Genomic DNA, 20,683 nt, shown 5'->3' with positions numbered 1-20,683 from the left:
CCACTTGGCATCTGCTTTAATGTTTACACTGAAGCCTCACCCTCAAGCAGCAAAGCACTAAATTTAACAGAAGATACATAGACCAGAAAGAAAAAACGAGGGGAGAGTTATTGCTCTTATCTCAAAATAGAGAAAGAAAACAGAATAACCTGCTGCTCAAATACCCTGGTAAAAATGCAAAGCAGTGTGGGAAACCTCTGTGTAACGTTATGCAAAGCTGAGTGGGAGATAAGCAATGTCCGTTTACATAACGGCAACAAGCAGCCAGAATGAGAGATACAGCTGTCCGCCGTTTAAAAAAAAACTGTCATAAGCACTCTCAAAGTACAGTCTTACAGGTGGCTGTTTGTTTTGGCTTTTGAAAATTAGTTTATAGGCGAACGATATAGATACCAGGCTTCACATGGAGAAAAAAACGGAAGGCGATAGTAAAAAAAATAATATTACACTATTTAATACTAGAGTCAAACCTTAGATACAGTCATTTTTTGAAACCCATGGTTAAGGCCACATTTACCCTTTAAGTTAAGCAGCACTTAACCCTGGGTTATTAAGCCCAGCTCCAGAACTTAACTGGTAAAGGTATACAGTTAAATGTGAATTACTAACAAATTTCAGGCTGATATATGAACACGTTTAAACATAAGGATTTAAAAAATTACCCTTTTTAAAGACGAAAAGCTTTTTATTCTATGTTTTTTATAAATTGCAAACCATAGCATCGCTTTTCCACTATGCTCTCCAACCTGATATTTCAGAGAAGAAAGTAAGTCATACAGCCTCAAAATGACATAATAGCGAATCATGACTAGATTGCCATTTTAGGGTACACTACCCCTTTAACTAACACTGAATATTAACTAATATACTTTGGTTAATATTCATGAGACATGTTTGCAGAGATCATGATTCACTTTTTATACTTTTCTCAATAACCTTTGTGTGTATAATTAATCTGACTGCCTCGTTTATAACCTTGTGTCATTACAATCACTGTGTAGCATGTGTCAAGATTATAAAAAAAGGTTTAAAAAAGCAGTTCCATTCTGTAAGGCTAAAATTTGAACATCCAGCTGCTCTACTAGCCTATAGTTAAAATGCTTTAAATACAGGGAATAAATAGTTTGAACAAAGCCAGTTTTTCTAGGCACAGCCATTCTGCATCTGTCTGAAACATCCCAACATAAGCGCAGTTGTAAAGCAGGTTTCCCCCCATTGTATGGTTTATAAGTACTCTTTCTTCATTTCTAATCTGCTTTATGAATGGATATGAGCCCTGACACTCAGATCTATTCAACATGGGCTACTCTCGACACACCCCTCAAATGCAGCGTGAAGCCATCGTCTGCTCCACTGCACTCTGACAGCTTTGATGACTGACAGGCGTAAAGAATACTGTAGTGATAGCCCTCCCCACTGACTCGGTTCCCATGCAAGACACTTCATTTAACCAGAGCCCTCCTGGGCTGTTAGTCTTGGAGCTGTTTGGGCTGGAGTCTCCGATTGTGAGCCGCTTTGCTGCTTCATTAAGCTGGAATGAAATCAGAGGAACATTACAGAAATCAGACAGAGAGACTACAAACACATCGGCAGGAAATAAAGGCTATTTATGCTTCACCTGCTCTTTAAAGGGTTAGGACCTTTCCATATTTGGAGTGTTGACAGATGATTGGTTGTGTTGCTGTTGGAGGTGGAGTTTAGGTGCTGTGGCATCATCGCAGGCCACACCCACTACAGTCAGGTGAGCTCATAGAAGTGCTGTCACTCCAACCAATGGCGATGAGAGAAGAGTTGCCAAATCGCAATTGAAGGATTTGAGGTGATGTATAATTGCCCTAGATAGCCACAGGTTTTGTTTTTTGGAAAGAATGAACTGGAGACAAGAAAGAAAGCACATATATTGAAAAGCCTTTAAATGATATGTGGTGACACAAGGATTAAAATGCATAGTTAGGATTAGGTGACAAAATGCAATCAAATGTACTAACTAAATGAGCGTGTGAATTTTCTGAAGTTCTGAAATAAATATTGTATAAAATATACCTGTTGTAAGTTGTATAATCAGGCCTTAGGCTCTGGCCTATTGATAGAAAGCAAAAATACCTAAATGGATAAAAAATATTATGTTCATATAATAAACTCTATAGATTCCAACCATTGTAGGACATAAACTGATTTGGATGTGAGGTGTGGACCAGTCTGACACAGAAACACACTTCACATAGCCCAAAGACATCATACTATCTGAAATCTAACAAAACATACCATGTACACTGATACATTTGATACACACTTCATGAAATCTGAGGTAGCAGAATAGAAATGTATCGTGGTAAACTACATTTACGGTTGCTACTATACAAATGTGATAACTTGGCATTAGCAAATGCTGGAAACTGATAAGCTTAAAGGAAATCCCATAATAATTTATAATGATTTTACATTCGTAACAATGAGTGTAGCAACTGTGGTTTGTTAGCATTAAGCAAGTTACCTCCAACGCTTGTTGGTAAAGGCTCCAAATCCGGGTTCTGCAGTGGTGATAGGACGCCATCTAGTGGTCAAAGGGCAACATCGCATTTATATATTAACCTGCATTTAACCTTCTCAGTGTAAAATAACAGGGTAGATGATGGTTCAGCCGCAATGAATTAAATGCTTGTTTATTATTATTATTATTAGTTTCGATAAGTGTTTGTATGAGAAATGGTTCACATGTTCACTTATTATTTCATAAAAAATATGGTGCAGCTCAACAAATGTTAAAATCTGAGAATTAATGGCAAACACCTATACAGTATGTAAGATTTTGTACTACGAATATTGGGGGAAGAAACGTTCATTTATGCGAAAATGACGAGAATTTTCAGTGAGAACAGCAGTAATATATATATATATATATATATATATATATATATATATATATATATATATATATATATATATATATATTTTAACTCCAAATTTGGTGTCCGAAGGCCCTACCTTTGAATCATTTGTCATTGTGCATTTTGGGTTTCTTCTCGTGATGTTCTTAACACCATAATACAGCCTCAATTATCTTTACAAAAATAAACTATTTTTACAGATTTTGTTTTTATTCATATATTAGGACAATGCATTCACCAATTGCGCAATTATCAGAGTATAGGCTACATAGTATCCATATTGTTTTAATGGGTTGTGAGCTTTTATATCGATTATTGTAGAAAAACAAATTATTTGTAGGTCAGGTGTCTTTTTTCTTCTGAAAGATATGCCAATATATCCAAACAACCACTAGGTGAATGTTCAGACCAGCAGAAAGAGATAAACATGGCCACACTTTGGTCATCTGCCAGGTGGTCATCTTCTCCCAGTCTCTTAATCGTTGTGATTCTACTTGGATGAGAGAAGGATCATTTTCATGCCTTTTAACAATTAGAACTATACGTAAAACCTTCAGTGGTTTAATGAACTGAAAAAAAAATATGTTAAATGAATGTGTGTAAGGGTGTTATTTGCTTAAATCACACATTTAAAATTCAAATGACAACACTTATTGCATTCCTTCCGCATATCACATTATTAATGCCTGAATGCACGGCTGTATAAAGAGGTGAGCAGACATGGCATTGAAGACTATCTCCATCACCGCTGTACATCTGTTGATATGGCCTGATCTGTATTATGATGTTATAGAGAGCGATTACAATACAAGAACAATGGCAATACACCGCTTACAAACAGGAGCGCAACATTTCAAGGGAACAGAAAAGTGCACTTGATAATCATCTAAAATTTATAACTTTGACAATCATCCAGCACTCCAAAGAGACAGGCGTGCCAAACGTTACAATGAACTTCAGAACAATGGCTGAACAGCTACACTGTCAAAGCTATGAACATAACATTTGAAATTTGAATTGCAACTTTTCTATTAAGTTGAGAAGAAGACAAAATAAACTTGAAAAAATATTGAAGGGAAATTGGACAGAAGATTCGTTCAAAAACGTGTGGGTTTAATACATTTTTTGTTTGGTCAGGAACAACAGAACCAATACAACAAAACTTTCTTGCAAATCCATAACCTGAAATTGTAGCCATGCAGGTAATACCAAGGTGTTGTTGGCATTTTAAATAATTTGCCACAATATTTCTCTTAATCTTCATCCGTTACTTCATGACATATGAGAGACGGAGCTGAAATAATTAACAGTGACGTACCTGAGGTCAGTGAACCTATGTACTAGATGCTTTTATTGTGACTATCATCAGATCCCTTAAAGACTCGATGAGGATCTAGCACCAGTTCATCGACACATTTACCGCACCAACTCCTTCTCTCCCCTGAAAACACAGGAAACTGTGATGCTTTTCTGGTTTCAGTACTGAGCACCAGGCCTCTATAAATCTCCATGAGAAAAATGACCACAGAAAAAAAAAGAAGGATGAAATAAATTGTACACAACATTTAAGATCAGTCTGAATTTGAAAAAATCTCCTGGAAGACAACTTTCATGCATGTTCAAGCACTGGAGTTTTTGAAGAATGTAAAAAAACACCAAATTCAAGTACAAGGCATAGCTTTAGGTCATACAGTATATATACACAATACATTTCTTATATATTATCATGACATTTCTTAACTACGTTTTAGATATTAATAAATAACACAAACTAGCATTCAAAAGGTAAGCTATCCTAACAGTTAGTTGCTTTTGCTACTACATATACATCATACACACGGTTTATAATCTAAAAGGACTTTATTTTGAGGGGGGGTGGTTATAAATATCTTTTTGACTCTCTACAAGTGATGTGTTTGTGTTCCTGTTTTTTTTGGACGAAGGAACACGAGTCATTTAGTTTGTCCCCTCCCGGAGGGTTGGAGTGGATGGACTGGTTTGGGAGGTACAGTATGGTGGTAGAGATGGAGGGTTAATTCTCATTTTGCCATCAGCCAGACAAACCTTTTACTTAACAGCTACTCGGCCAAAGCAAGGGCAGTAAACGCAGAGCACTGAGATGGCAAATGAACGTTCCTTCACAAGAGCGAAGAACGCCAGTTGAACAATAAATCAGAAAGTTCTTCACAGTTGTGCTACTGTCTCTGCTGGAGCTGCTCCAGTTGTGTCTGAGCGACTCTTTCCCTGGAAGCAGGCGGGAGAGAGATTGAGAGATGTGCGGAGAGAGTCATGGGTGACGGGAGCTTTGAGATGGGGATGGGTGTTGACATCATCCTCAATCCACCTTCACGTAGCCGTTTGTGCTGGTGGCCCCTCGTGCTCTTCGTCCTCCGCCGCCTCTGTCCAAACACTCTTGAGCCTGGCTGGGATCGACGGCCTCGTCGAAACGCAACCGGAGCGTGTTGCGGATCACTAGGCGTTCTACGATAAAGGAGGCGCAGAACCAAGGCACAGCGTACTCTGCCGTGATCAGGCCCATGAAGTTATATTTAAACTCGGAGTAGTCCCATGGACAGGCATTGAACTGCTGTAGCAGCAAACCCGTGCCAAACTCCCACAGGTACGTCCACAGTGTGTAAATGATGCAGCGGAGCAGCACATTGCAGCGGTCCCGTAGACAAAGGTACATGCGCTCTACGATCAGGATGCAGGTTCCGTAGATGAAGAGCGCCCACACGCTCGTCACGCCGGGAAACTTCCAGTTACAGTTCACCACAAACTCCCAGGCGGCCGTGAACATGACTTCACAGAAGTAACCGTGGATGGCATACAAGTACCATCGAGAGAGGGCCGTAAGGGGCTCAGGGGTCATCGTGTTTGCCATGTTCACCATCTTCCTTTTTGATTTTGACGTGTGGAGTTAATAGGCTTCAAGAGATAAAAAATAACATAAAAATAAAGTGTTACAAATCTGCATACGCTGCAACAGAGACTAGCATACTGTGCAGTATACAGTGAATACTGCCTAGTGTTTTTCAAAATAGTATGTAAAACAGCAGTATCTTTGATCGTTGGCACAGTATTTTTTTTTTTTTTGACAAACTACCTGAGCAGCAAATCTAGACTAAATGCCCATTCACACCAAGAACAATAACTGTAAAGATAACTGTAAGGATAACTGTAAAGATGAAGATATTAGCGTCCACACCAGCAGACGATATCGTCTGTCCATTCTAAGCACACACTCGTCTGCTGCTTTAAATTCTCAAGTTTGTTTTAGCAGGATGGATTCTGATTGGGTGTCAGTGTTTTTATCGTATCGTATCGTATCATTCGATTCCAACGATATCATTTCTCTGTGCCTTTATCATTATAGCTGTGGTGTGGACTCTGCTATTCTTTAATATTGAGAATGATTTTTCGAATCGTTACCTTTATAGTTATTGTCCTTGGTGTGAACGGGCCTTAGGTTAAGGAGCTGCAGGGAAATAACATCATGAGATGCTGAAAACTGGCTAGTGAGACCATAATAATGCTAAATTAAATGAAAATATACAAAATATCAACTTTAAATATTTAATTTTTAAAGGGCCCTGCAAAAATGGTCACTGGTAAAATATTTGCTATAGTTAAATGAAACATTTCCCATATACATTGCTAACATATTTTATTTTGTGAAAAAACATAGACACTTTTGATTGGCCAACATTGGACAAAGTAAGGGCTAACGGGGTCATGCTAACCAGCTAACCAGTGATCTTGACCCTAAAATTTAGTGAGTGGCATAGATTTATCATATCAAGAAATTATTATTTTATTTTTATTTTTTTATCAAATCTTAAGACATGTGTTAACTTGTGGCTGTGAAAGGTAAAAAAAAAGAAAGAAAGAAAGTATTCTTTATAAGCAGCATTTTCCACGAAAATATTAAATAGCACTACAGTTTTAAACATTCATAATAAGGATAAATGTTTCTTGAGCAGCAAATCAGCATTTTAAAATGATTTCTGAAGGATCTTGTGATACTGAAGACTGCTGAGAAATGGGCTTATGCATCACAGGAATAAATGACTTTTTAAATATTTGTAAATATATTAAAATAGAAAGCAGTTATTATGAATATTAAATTATTACTATATTTTATAATTTTACAGTTTTTATGCTATTTTCATAATATATATATGATCAAATGAGTGCTATGTTGAGCATAAGAGACATTAAAAATAGTACCAACCCCAAACATTTCAACGGCAGTTTATATTGCAGAAAAAGAAAAAAATAAGAGAAGAGTATGCTACACCTAACATAGCCAACAAAACACAAACACTGCATGACAACACACAGTAGAAGCATCTACTATATACTATTAATAATAAAAATATAATTTCAAGGAGAATATGAGCTGGATTGATGAATGGGGTCACTTGCAGACGTAAGTGGAAAAAAAAACTGATCCTAGTTACATGAGCCAACAAACACTTTCAGCTGTCCTTTGCTGTGAATCCATGTACACACACACACTGTACACAGCCTAAAATACAGTATCATATATCAGAGGGCCTCCAAGGATCTTAAAGTCCTAAAACAGCTCATCTGTGTACAACTAACATCACACTGAAACTGTAAAGATGGCTGATCAATTCTTGGCTGTTTTGACATTCAACAGCCGCTGAAGATGTGTGTGAAACTGAATTAGAGGTGAATGTGATCTCATTATGGCCTATCAATTACACTTTGGTTACTTGCCATTTAGCAGACGTTTCTCTCAGCCAAAGCTGCTTACTGTAGGCTAATTGTGGGGACTGTCATTCAGGAGCACATAAAGGTTAAGTGTCTTGCTCCAAAGGCATCATGGGAACTCAAGTGACTCTATAATTCACACCTCCTGAGATCGAATACAAACCTTTACAAAGTGTACCATCACATTTAAAATAGATCTGCTAGTCTTATTTGGAAAACAAGAACTAATATAGCCTGTACTGTGATTAAACTAGACTGAGGATTCAATGGATAGAGAGGGAAACAAACAAGAGTGGGATATTATGAAAAACAGTAATATTTGTTAATGCTAATGTGGTTCTCATGTACTAAAATGAAAAAAATAAAATGTAAACATACAGTGCTGTTAAACTGAGTGATTTATTTGTTTTAAAGGAATGTTACATGTGCAAAACAACTTTTTTACACATTTTGTAATACAGTACACATTAATATTATTCCATTGTATTTTTTTAAATTATAGTGCATTATAGAATAATTCTGTTAACCTAACACTAAGAAGGAGAATTCCAAAGTGTTGGAATTTTAATCACACAAAATCCGTACATATGATAAAAGCCTCACACATCAAAGCTGTCAAAAGTGTAACTGAGAACAATCCAGCCATTGTTTCTAGAATCTATCTAATACTTCCAGCTCTTGTAAAATATCTTCACAAAAAGAAAGAGCATCTGGTGTTACAAGCATCTCAACACACTATGAAGAAATATACAGCCCTATGGCATAGTAATGGATACAGGGGATACAGTCTCAATTATTGGTAATGAAAGAACTGTGACAAAGCACATTATTTTAGAAAGCCGAGTTAAATTTCACTAGCAAAATCTGCCAGATCTGTTGAATCAAGAGATCACTTAAATAGAACCTGACTGACAACGTGAAGCATGCTTAAAGAGTAACACATCATGCCGGGATCTAAAGAAATTCAAGAACAGATGAGAAACAAAATAGTTGACATGTATCAGTCTGGAAAGGGTTATAAAGCCATTTCTAAAGCTTTGGGACTCACAGCGAACCACGGTCAGAGCCAATATTTCACAAAAGGAGAAAACTTGGAACAGTGGTGAACATTCCCAGGATTAGCCGACCTACCAAAATTACTCCAAGAGCTCAACGACGACTCATCCGGGAGGTCACAGAAGAACCAGGAACAACATCAAAAAGAACTGCAGGCCTCACTTCCCTCAATTAAGATCAGTGTTCATGACTCAACAATGAGAAAGAGACTGGTCAAAAACAGCATCCATGGGAATTTCTGTTGTCCTGATTAGGATTTTTGTAGATAGTATGACGCATTTATTTTTCAGGATTCTTTGATGAATATCAAGTTTTAAAAAAAGAATAGCATTTATTTGCAACACATTTTTGTAACAATGTAAAAAGTATTCAGTGTCACTTTTGATGAATCACCCGTTCTTACCGTTTCTATTTCTGATTGCATTATTGTTTTTACTTTTGTGACATTGAACAATGCTGTTTTAACAGACATAGTTTTGTCTATTGTTAATTTAAAATAAAAAAACAGAGATAGTGAGAGGTGATACAAATAACACTTGATAAAAATTGCATTTCATACTTGGAAACTCCAAAGGTTTTATCAGCGTAACTCCATGAGAGTGCAGCACACATTGCTAAAAGGCTGATATTCTGCACTCTAATGGAAAGGCCATTATGAAATATTAATATATACTTTGAGATAAGACCGCTCTTGAGCCACAATAGAAGACACAAGTGCTCAGTCATCCAGACAACCTCGCATTAAGAGTTCTGTGGTAAAGCCCAGTGCTTGGTACAGTGTTTACATGTCCCCCATTTACTGGCCTTGCTGTCAGCCAAGCGATTGATTCCCTCCTGTCAAACCTCTATTGACCTTCTCAGCAACCTGAACAGACCAGCCACTGCTGACAGCCCGGTCATCACTGTACCACACAGACACGCAAGCTCAGCTGCACAGAGCAGCATCAAAGCAGAACGATTGCTTTGTGTGACATTGGATGATAAGAATTGTTTCTGTCTAGCCGTCAGGGAATCACTGTGTTATGTGCAAATAAAGAGGAACTGGTTGAAGAATTAGTCTATTAGTAAGAGCAAAGTACATGCAATAGTAGTTCAGATATGTGTGCCAAATAAGTGGAATATTTAAAAGTTGTTTTAGCAAATGATGCTCAATCTCAAGCATTCATGGCATTAGGGTTAATTACTTCAATCAGGAATTGTATTCGTCTCACTTTCTGTCTTTTTTTTTTTTTTTAACTGAAAGACACTTACAACGTGAGTCACTTACAATTAAATGCAATATTTGGTGGATTCAAAAGCAGAAATGTGAAACTGACATTTATTCGTACATATTATGATAAAAGCTTGTCATGGCAATAAATTGGTTGAAAAGTTGAATATTCAAACATTCATATAACAACATTGTGTCGCTACACAATTAAAACATTAACAACATTATTTTAACATATACAGATTGACCCCATTCCCTTCCACCATAAGTGCCTCATGTAACCCATATTTTTTTTTTTTTAAGAAACTGAGGGACATGTGGAATTTTTTTTTTGGTAATCAACGCCATGCCACAAGTGCTGTTGATTAAGCTTAACTTGTACTGAACCCACAACATTTATTTTAATGTTGTTACTGTTAACTCACTCTATTAAAAAATCATTGAAAGTTGAAGCACTTAAAAAAAATAAAATAAAAAAAAATAAGTCAATCTAAAGCTATACAGAAATATATAAAAATCACAAAATTGTGAACTGAAAATAAAAGCCGAAATATTAATAAACACTATAATAGTATAGAAATAATACTGATTCACTTAAGAAGCACACACAGCATGGACTTTTTTATTTATTTATTTTAAATTGTGCATTTTTCTGGAGGTTGGTTGTTGTTTCCACCATATGGATGAGCAGCTTGAACATTACACAAAATATCTCCTTTTGTGGTTCATGGAACATTATTTTTTTTTAAATGCATGGCATAAAAAAAATGGTGAACTGTCCCTTTAAGTGCCTATTTGAGTACTATGGGCATTTCAGACATCATAAAGGTTACACTATCCAACTTGCTGTGTTTTTTTTTCTTTCTTTTTTTCCACTCTGTCCTTTTTTTGTCAATATCAAGCACACACCTGCCAAGAGAACAAAGACACATCAACGGCATTGACAATATACTATAACATCCTCCTTTGACGCACTGGAATGACCGGCTCTGATGCATTCTTATTACTGCTATTTCTAGAGGTGACTGTGAGAGCTCTGGTCTCTTGCCATGAGTTCACTCCACTCTGCATAAATATAAATGGCAATGGATCAATAGTGCGCACAGCTCAGTTACTGTAGACATCACCTTGGCTCCAGCCCGCACACAGCTTTTATTCTTCTCATCAGGTGCAAGAAGTGCTGATAAGCCTCCTCAGAGCTGTTAAAGGACGATCATGTTTCATGACAGAGGCAGAACCAGTTTCATTAAATTCTTCAGCATGAGATGGATAATTCATCCAGAGTTTCACTCATCAGCGTTAATGAGGCACAAATTAAAAAAAGAAAAGAAAAACAATAGCTGAAAGCTGTTAATAATAAGGAGTTGCTAAATAAGTCACATAATTATTGGTTAATTGATATGTTTTTGAAAGGCGGGGAGAGAGAGAGAGAGAGAGAGACATACTGTACGTGAATGTCAACATTAAATGCTTCCAATAAATTGTTTAACCTTTATATAATGTGAGTTTTTTTATCTGGATTATCATTTTTATAAATAATTTTTGTCTTAAATAATTTAACATGGAAAAAGTACTGTAGTGCTACCAGTATTGTTATTGTGAACTAAAGCTTTTAAATAATTTTTTTTTTTTACTTGGAAAAAAAACACAAAAAACTTTTAAATAAAATATTAAATGGAAATGTTAAATAAAATAAATAAATAAAAACATTAGAAATGCGGACTTGGCAACTAATAGAAATACACTAAATGTTACTAAAAACTAAAAGGTAAAAAGATTACATTAAACTACATTAAACAAACTACTAAAATTAAAACTGAAAATGTAAAAATGAATTCAAAAATAATAATAAATACTACAAGTAGGCTATATAAATAATTCTAAAATAACTCAAGGCTACTAATATGGTAGTTGAATATGGTCTGGAAGCTGCTTTAAAATACGGTTGGCCTTAGGACTCTCAGGGTGGGCCAAGCTCATGATTAGGTGGATCAGGACCACCCAGTCCCTCTCTGCAATCAGTCCTCATTTACCTTTTTATTTTTTTATTTCAAGTGATTATGAAGCAGCCCAAGAGCTTATCCTTTCAGTTTGTTCCCCCGAAAGGACCTCAAGTATGTCCCAGACCCACCAGACTGCCAACATATGGGTCATCAGCACCAAGAGATGAACAACTTCTGAGCCCTAACAGAGAGGCCAAGCCACAGTGATGTTAAAAAAGACTGACCCGGCAAGTCTTCTCTGAAGAATAAAATAACGACAAACCGACATTTACCATAATTGCACGTCTTATTTTGAGAAGAAAGATTGAGATTTGGGCAAGTGAGACTGCGTGGAGGGCAGTGGAGCCGATCTGACACACTAAACACCAAATCCCCAGATTTAATCAAGTAAGCTTTGAGTGTCTTTGATCTCGCGCTGCTGATGTAAGCGGGGCTTCGGCTTAGCGGTCTGAAATATGAGCACAGAGTCAGCGTAGTAAATATCGACCGACCCATCCGAATTATCCCGGAACGACCTCTTAAAGGGCACGTATCGTGTTTCTATAGGTATTGTGTACTGGGTGACTGAGACGGAAGAAGTGAGAAGCCAGTGCCAAAGGTCTGTTTATAGCGAGTGACCCCAATACGTGTCAAGAATGTGAACTCGGTTTACTCCAAATACTGTCTGTTTATGAAGTGTCGTCAAATATAATGATGCGACTTGGTTTGGCACCTGACATGTTCACCATAACACGAAATGTTAGTGATATGTGAATCGGAGGGGTATCCGCGTGAGACCGAATATACCGCAGTCGTGACAGCAGCCGCAGCGCAGGTCTCCATGGTGACCGAGCCCTGCAGCGCTGCGCAGACACACTCCACAACCGCAGGACCGACTCTCAACACTTCGCTCTTCTAGTGAAAACCTTGCATAAAGTTTCCTGTCGTTTTTATATCGAACAACAAAGAAACTGCAAATGGTCAAACTTAAGCAAGTTCCTTTAGAGATTAAAGATTAAATTAAAGATTTGCGCGCAAATTAACGCGTTTAGGATCAAACGTGCGATGGGGATGACAGCGTTGACTTCCTCGTTCGCATGTTTGGGTGATAACTGATAACAGTCCGTCAAACAGCGAGCTGGTGGGGCGAGTAAATAAACGTTCAGAAAGGTGCACCGGTTTACTCTGACTCGAGCTCGTGGGAATTGTGGGGTAGCCCATGCAGGAAACTCGACTGGGTCTAATGAAACATCGTAAAAGCTGGCGAGACTTACCTTATTATTCTTCCGCTGCTGTATGTGTAGAGGAGCCGGGCCTCGTTTTGGTGTTAAACAGAAGAATTAAACAGAAAACCGTTACACCGGTTGCCCCTCTGAATACATTTGTAGCCGGCTCTCTCTGTCCTCTCGCCGCTGTCCGGTGATAATTGACATGTTTTACTTCACTGCAGCAGTAACAGCACATGCTCAGACACCGGCTGCGTTTCAAAACACAGCGAGCAGCCTGCCTAGTAGTGACGTACGATTCGGCATCGAATGATGCTTTTGAACCGGATCTTTGTGATGTGTCGTTTGGTTTTTTAAATATTTGTTCACCGAAAGCTACTATGTTCGCAACTTCCGTCGTTACCGAGAGAGTTGAATAGAACTTGCGACCAGTTAGCTAACGATGCTTTTGGGAAACGCACCCCTGGTCTGAGCTGCTGCTATCGTTCACTGGCTAAACTGAATCTCGAGTCGACTCATTCGAGCATACCTGATTTGATTCTGAGAACGGGGTGATCGAACGATTTAACTGTAAAATGGCAATAGCGGAACTTTTATGGCAATTCAAAGCGTTGGAAACTGACATTTTTATTAGCGGTTTATTAAAACGTGCGAAATCTCTTTGTAAGAGATCAATTATGTAATCAATTATGTAAGAGAATCATAGTATTGTAATGTAATAGGCTACACAATTTACATTGTAGGCTAAAATGTAAAATATATTTTTCTAGATCATATTTTTATGAGCTAAATATCATATGACCCCCTTTACATATTGATAACATTGTTAGGGTGTTAATATGGTAAAAAATGTACCACGGCCATAATTGAAATATTGAGTACTGTGGTATAAGACTGGAAAACAGCCAGTGGGGCCAGTGCTCCAGGTTGGCTACTGTTGGGTCCGAGTCAACCTTGTCGAGCCTAGGTCCCTAACCAAATCATGTTTCCATTAATTATACGCTGTTTGTACTTATTAATTTTAATTCATATAAAGTTCAGAATATAAGATTCGGTGTCAGATACGAGTCCAAGTGCCTCTAGCTCGAAGGCTGCAGGCTGAAAAGCTCATGTAACCAAACATGAGGCACAGCAAATGTCAAACTTATAGACAGTGCTTGATTATGTGGCAGGAATACAATAAAACAAATGATCAATTAAAAGTCACAGGTGCATATTAATATCAAAATTAAGTTTAATTAACACATTTAAGTATTGGGTGTCTTATATTAAAATCCGGGACATAAAACCCTGTGGCTGCAGGACCATTATCTATCTTTTCTAGAAAATATAACCTCACTTAACGGGACACCTCACCCAAAAATCAAAGTTAATTAGCTACGTCATACCAAACCCACATAACTTGATTATTTCAATGAAATACAAAAGAGGATACGCTTTTAAAGAATGCTGATAAACAAATGTTTGGTACTATTGACTTGCATTGCATGGACAAAAAACACTGAAATGTTTCTTAAAATATCTTTTATATTCCACAGAAAAAAATACAGGTTATACAGGTTTGGAACAACATGCGGGTGAGTAAACGATAGCTTTTTATTTTTGGATTATATGTCCCTTTAATAACAAATGAAATCATTAAAATATAGTTCGCCTGTTATCGGTTATAATTTTTCCCCCACCACAAGTGACTCCAAATTGATGCTATTTTTGTAAGGAATGAAATAAGCCTATATTCTACCCATTTCATTTGAGATATTATGGCAGTTCATGAAAACGTAACTATAAAAATATCATTCCCCAAAAATACATCCCTTAAACTGCTAATCTCTGTATCTTTGGTTGCAAGTGTCAAATTACAAATAACTGTTTGAGATTTTCCAAAAATGTTTACAACTACAGTCTGTTGTGTGTGTGTGTGTGTGTGTGTGTGTATATATATATATATATCATACACACACACATCCATGTCATTGAAATTTGTTTTGTTTGTTTTAAAGGAAAATGTGTGAAGAGTGTGCGAAACTCTGCATCGGTCTAAAGATATCAATATTTGATAAGCCAACTGCAGAGTAAACTGGGTTGTATCACATATCCCTGGCCTGAAGCAACACCGTTTTTTGCTGCATGCATATACATGAGGAAATACCAAAAACACCACTGCCATACAAGCTCATTCTTAAGAAGGTGCATCATTGTATTAATAGGGAAGTACCTTTTCAGAGAACCCTTGCATCACCTCTCCGTGTATGCATGAGAGAGCTGGGGAGATTTCCTTACAAAAAGACATTTCAAAGAATACGCTGTGTGCATGGCAAATCCATTACAACAAGCTTTGATAACCACCAATGGCCCAAAATGCACCACTGTACAATAACGTCTCCCTCCTTTTTTCATTTACATATTCACAAAAGAGAAATTACACATAGGAGCAGTCGCAATACTCGTGAAAAAGGTAGAAAAAGAACGTTCTGTTGTCGTTCTGAATAATTTAAACCACTGTGGCAGGACGGTCTAACAGAACCGGAGAATACAAGCATCCAAACGAAGAGAAACGTCATATAGTCCTTCACGTCGGCGTGGAGCTGTCATGTTACAAAACAACGCAAGAGACAAAAATGACAGTTCATTCCACCTTTACATTATGGTTTGAGAGCCATAGAAACGTTCAAGATTCTTACATTTTCTCAAGTCATTAAAAAGAAAATGGTTATACTTGATAAAAAAAAGAACAGTGATAATAATTGTAATAATTATAATAATTATAATTACATGGAGAGAAGTAACAGCCAATGGTAAATAATAATAATCAGTCCTGTACAATCAGATCAGTCCTGCGATTGGCCACAGGCTGTTTTAACCCATGGAGACGTCAGGGCTTTGCAGTCATTTTAATGGCTTCAGCTGTAAAAATGGGCCGCCTGGACATGGCTTTCTGACCGCAGATCCTTTCTTAGGTCCATCCGTCACTGAGAGCTGAAAAAAATCTCTCGAGTCACCTGAGCATTAAAGAGATGCTGTCAGAGTTTGTAGTACAACACAAGACACCAATTATTGCTTTAATATATTGGATTTAGAGTATTAAAAACAATATAAATCACATTTTATTCAAATTAAGTCATTTGCAGAATTGAAAGTTGTAAACAAAATTGATACATTAAAAATGTAATTAATTAACAGCCCTAGTTTGAAGGGTTACATTATTTAAAAAAAAATATATATGGACAAGAATTAAGAAAATTTAGGAGGGTTTTTTTGTATGTTATTATATAGTAATGATCACTACTAATGTAAAAAAAAAAAAAATAAATAAAAAAATAAAAAAAAACGCTGTGCTGCTTAAACCGTTTGTGGAAACTTTTTTTCAAGATTATGAATGGCATTTATTTGAAACAGAAATCTTATGTAACTTTATAAATGCCTTTACTGTCAGTTTTGAACAGTAAACATATTTTACATCTGATGCAAGTTTTTTTTTTTTTTTTTAAAGATCAAATTTATTAGAATAGCTACTAAATGTACCGCTTGAGAATATATGCGTTAGAAATGGTCATGAGCTTTACCTGCTCATCTGGTCAGAGTGTAGCAGTCAGATGTCAAAGCAGAGGTCAGTCCAGCTCATGAACCTCATCCTGCAGGCCAGAGGAAGTTCGGCTTGGTTCAGACACCCTTTTGGCCATTATTTCCCACTGAGGAACCAGAACTTTGGGTTTGGACCCTGACACACACATAGAGAGAAAGAAAGGAAATAAATCCATCTATACATTTTGGTAAAATGCATTTACACCTAACAATTTACATTAAGAGCCGGGGAGGGGGTGAAAACTTTTTGCATTTGAAGATCAGGGTAAATTTAACTTGTTTTGTCTACTGGGAAACATGTAACTATCTAGCCTCTGAAGGGCAGTACTACATTTAAAAAATATGATATTTAGGCAAAATAAGAAAACTGTACACATCCCCCAGCTCTTAATGCATGTTTTTTTTCCTTCTGGAGCGTCAGTGAGTGTTTGAACCTTCTGCAATAGTTGCATATGAGTCCCTCAGTTGTCCTCAGAGTGAAAAGATGGATCTCAAAATCATGCAGTCATTATTGGAAAGGGTTCAAATATGCAAAAATGCTAGAAAACCAAAGAATTAGTTGGACCTGAAGAACACAGTATTAATAATTCAAGAATATATATAGAATAGAGAGATAAAGGTACAAATAATGATGGAAGAGATGTGTATTTAGTCAATTCTTAAAGATGAATAAGCACTCAGCAACTCAGACTAAGTTGGGCAGGTCATTCCACCAGGAGGGAATATACATATGTATATTGATAAAAAAAAGAAGTTATTTTGACAACTAATTAAAATCATAAAATGTAAATAACTGGTTTAATATGAACACACATTTGTGTCGTATATTGTATATAGAATATTTGGTATTTGTAAATATTAATTGTGATAGAGGATAATAATGAAGGTGAATCTCTAGTGTGCTTAAATAAAGAGAGCTTTTTGTGTGGCACATGGAGCTGCTGCCTATGAAGAGCACACAAAAATAGTCTCCTATGATATTTCATTTCCGTTAGGATGCTACCTTAGAAGACAGCTGCCTATGCGGCAGGAAGTACATATCAGAGCAGCCTACCAGGTTTTGAAAAAAAAAAAAAGCTACCGTCACTGAGACTCAGGACACTGCTCCATTCTACAGTTTCACCTGTCTCCTACTGGTTCTAAGAGGTACTACATGCACTCTTCTGCTAACCCCATCCTTTACATTATAATTGAGGCTCACACCACCAAAGAACAAGTGCATTAAGACCCCAAATGTAAAAGCAATCTGAAAAAGCAGCATGGGGGTGAAGAAAAAAAGGATTTGCTGCTTTGGACAGAATGGTGCCAAGCTCTTCAGGATTTTATATAACAGGCGAACATTGGTTTCCCTCCAAAGCCTTCACAGAGACTAGAGGGTAATGAAGCACAATGTGACAGGGGAGCATACATAAGTGATCCTAACATCTGCGCCACGTGCTCGGGAAGCCCTCCTTTTTTGAATCGACGGTTACGGTGCCTTTAGTCTGTGTTTTGGGATCTGACCTCCCGCAGGACTAATGATCCATGTGAGTCACTGCTGGTCTGTTACCATGACAACCATGAAAGCCATTCAGAGATTAAAGTAGTGTATGTGTGATTTCCTGTATGAGGGCTGGTGGAGATACGAGTGGGAGAGTTTAAGACAAGTGAATAAGACATTGCAAGAAGAGTAGGAAGAGAGTGTGTGGTGTGGGCAGCTCAGAAACCCGACGATGGCTTACCATCCAAACCGTTGTGCTGCTCGTAGCTGCGTTTGCCCAGGATGGTTGGGGAGCCGTTGTTGAGGATGGGTGTGGATTTAATGGGTGTCAGGCTGCCCATGGAAATGGTGGGTCCTCGTGGAGGATCTGATCTGGGTGGGAGGGGGTGGGCCTCTGGAACACGGTGTGAAAAGACATGATTTAATCGAGTTTGCTTGAAAAAACACCTTTGGAAGGAAAGACAGCTTCACTTACCCAGATATCGAACCACCGACTCTAAAGGCTTCCTTACAGTCTGCTTTAGAGATGGAAGCTTCTTGGACATATCTGGCAACCTAACCGCACCTGAAATATGTAAAAAAAGAAATGCTATTAAAAGAATGTATTCTACTCAGGGTTAAATTGCTGTGGTAATTCAGTACAGGGTCAATGACACAACACTCTTTTAATAATAAAAAAAAAAAGCAGATTGATTATTGTATGAACGTTTTCCATTATATGTTCAGTTTTGGGTGTTCGTCAGGGGGTAAGAAAAAAAAGCCTGTTTCAAAGAATGCAGTAATAATAGTTTAGCATAATTTGTATTATATAAAATTTCTTCTTTTTTTTTTTTGAACTCCAACACTTTAAAACGAAGTTCCACTTGTTAACTATATTTAATGCATTAATTAACACTTAGCAATACATTTGTTACATTATTATTTTTAATAAAAGTACAACTGTTCATTGTTAGTCCATGTTAGCTCTGGTCCATTAACATTTGTTTACCAAATCAGTCCTGTGGTATAACGACTATAAGGAAACATGAAGGAAAAAAATTATAATAAAGACTTTTTATATTATATTATATTATATTAGGATCCCTGTATATTCTCGAGACTGTGACAGTTGTAATAAGTATCTTATATATCAGATATTAATAAACATTAAAATGAAATATTTGATCTTTTTGAGACATGTTAAGGTTGCAAAAAATAAAATAAAATGTCATATGGCACTACCTCCCAACTTAGTTAATTAGTTGAAAAAAATGTTTTGCCTTCTAATCTAAATATTAAAATTTAATTTTTTTGTTGTTTTTTGTTTTACTCGTTTATCAAATTTTTGAGCCTTTAAGTATAAACTTTTATTTAAATAGTTATTAAATGCGGTATTATTCTTAAAATACCACATTCATATCTCACAGCAGATACTCACACTCTGCTTTGATAGCGGCAGTGTTGACAGGAGTGTACGGGTGTCTGGCCAAATATCTGGATCTCAGCAGGTCCTGGCAGACGCGCCGAGCAGCTTTCGTCAGCTGAGACGTCTGAAGGTAGAAAGCCTGTCTGGTCTTCACAGCAAACTTTGGGCTTCCGCTGTGTCTCATGGGCAGACCGTGAGGACTCTGAACACAGACAGAGAGATGAAAGTCAAGTCTTGGGTGACAGCGAAATCTAAATATTGCATTTTAATTCTGTTAAAGTCCATGAATTTCACTTTTAAACATAAATGAAAGAAAGTTTCGCTCATTCACAAAGAGGCATAATAAAACAGAATTGCACAGCACAAGAAAAACAGATTAAATAAAACAACTCAATTTCATGTGAAGAATTGACTCGGAGCCCCGTGGAGTATGTTCGGAGAGAATTCACTTTACACCCACCATGTTGCGGTTGGGTCCGGGCCTCTCTCCATCCAGTCTGGTTGGCATCTTCAGACCTCCGTACTTTTTCCAGTAAGTCCAGCAGGAGGCACACAGTCGGCACTGCATGTTGGGCGGCCCCCATGAGTACCACTGATACGAGCTAGTGGCTGCACACAAACAAAACACGTCAAGCTCCTTCCAATTCCACTCTGCTCTACTCGCTGTAGTTTAAAGGGATAGTTCACACAGTAAGTTTTAGGAGCTCATTTTTATTCCATCTTCTATCCTGAAAAGTTTGTCTTGCAGTACTAACTAAAAATTAGCTCCTAAAACTTACTGCCAGATTCTGGAAGATAAATTCTTCAAAAAGTGTTACAGAGGATGTCAATCAAAAACCTATCTGTCCATAAAGCCTATAAAATATTAGTCAAATGTATTGCATCATAATTCAGCATGTAATGGGTTTCTTCTTCACCTGTGTTTTTTTCTTACCCCAAAATCCCAGTGAGCATTTTGTTGTCCAACAGTCATGTCTTGTCTTTGCAATTTCTGTATTGCATTAGTTTTGAATATTTCTCATGGGGATTTAATCATTCTTTACGTTTCAGTCCGAGTTAAACCTCTTTTTTGGCTAAATTTATCAGTAAAAAAAAACATGCCTAATTATTCTGC

General features: G+C 37.1%; 2 protein-coding genes and 1 long non-coding RNA gene across 4 annotated transcripts in view; all 3 read right to left on the bottom strand.

Annotated features, from left to right (window-relative positions):
* Window positions 1-728: 728 nt before the first annotated feature.
* LOC113117909 (uncharacterized) lies at window positions 729-2,564 on the bottom strand. The gene is made up of 4 exons (XR_003294228.1): window positions 2,495-2,564; window positions 2,044-2,103; window positions 1,619-1,873; window positions 729-1,531 (listed from the first exon to the last, which is right to left on the bottom strand). It is a non-coding gene; the product is annotated as an uncharacterized LOC113117909 (long non-coding RNA).
* Window positions 2,565-3,989: 1,425 nt separating this feature from the next.
* Window positions 3,990-13,563, bottom strand: tmem229b (transmembrane protein 229B). Its single transcript, XM_026285911.1, has 2 exons — window positions 13,151-13,563; window positions 3,990-5,816 (listed from the first exon to the last, which is right to left on the bottom strand). The coding sequence occupies exon 2, from the start codon at window positions 5,779-5,781 to the stop codon at window positions 5,224-5,226; it is 558 nt and encodes a 185-aa protein (XP_026141696.1). The 5' UTR covers window positions 5,782-5,816; window positions 13,151-13,563; the 3' UTR covers window positions 3,990-5,223.
* Window positions 13,564-15,278: 1,715 nt separating this feature from the next.
* Window positions 15,279-20,683, bottom strand: part of mta1 (metastasis associated 1) — a 44,093-nt gene continuing 38,688 nt past the window's right edge. For both annotated transcript variants that reach the window (XM_026285909.1, XM_026285910.1), the window contains exons 13-18: window positions 20,030-20,178; window positions 19,582-19,771; window positions 18,640-18,729; window positions 18,406-18,558; window positions 16,666-16,820; window positions 15,279-16,101 (exon numbers count right to left, since the gene is read on the bottom strand). In XM_026285909.1, the coding sequence (XP_026141694.1) occupies window positions 16,711-16,820; window positions 18,406-18,558; window positions 18,640-18,729; window positions 19,582-19,771; window positions 20,030-20,178 (692 nt within the window). In that variant the 3' untranslated portion in view covers window positions 15,279-16,101; window positions 16,666-16,710. The remainder of the gene's footprint in view (window positions 16,102-16,665; window positions 16,821-18,405; window positions 18,559-18,639; window positions 18,730-19,581; window positions 19,772-20,029; window positions 20,179-20,683) is intronic.

Source organism: Carassius auratus, chromosome 17 (genome assembly GCF_003368295.1).
Source record: "Carassius auratus strain Wakin chromosome 17, ASM336829v1, whole genome shotgun sequence".
In the NCBI taxonomy this organism is placed as follows: domain Eukaryota; kingdom Metazoa; phylum Chordata; class Actinopteri; order Cypriniformes; family Cyprinidae; genus Carassius; species Carassius auratus.
Note: the sequence above shows the minus strand (reverse complement) of the source record. Positions and strands in the feature narration are given on the sequence as shown.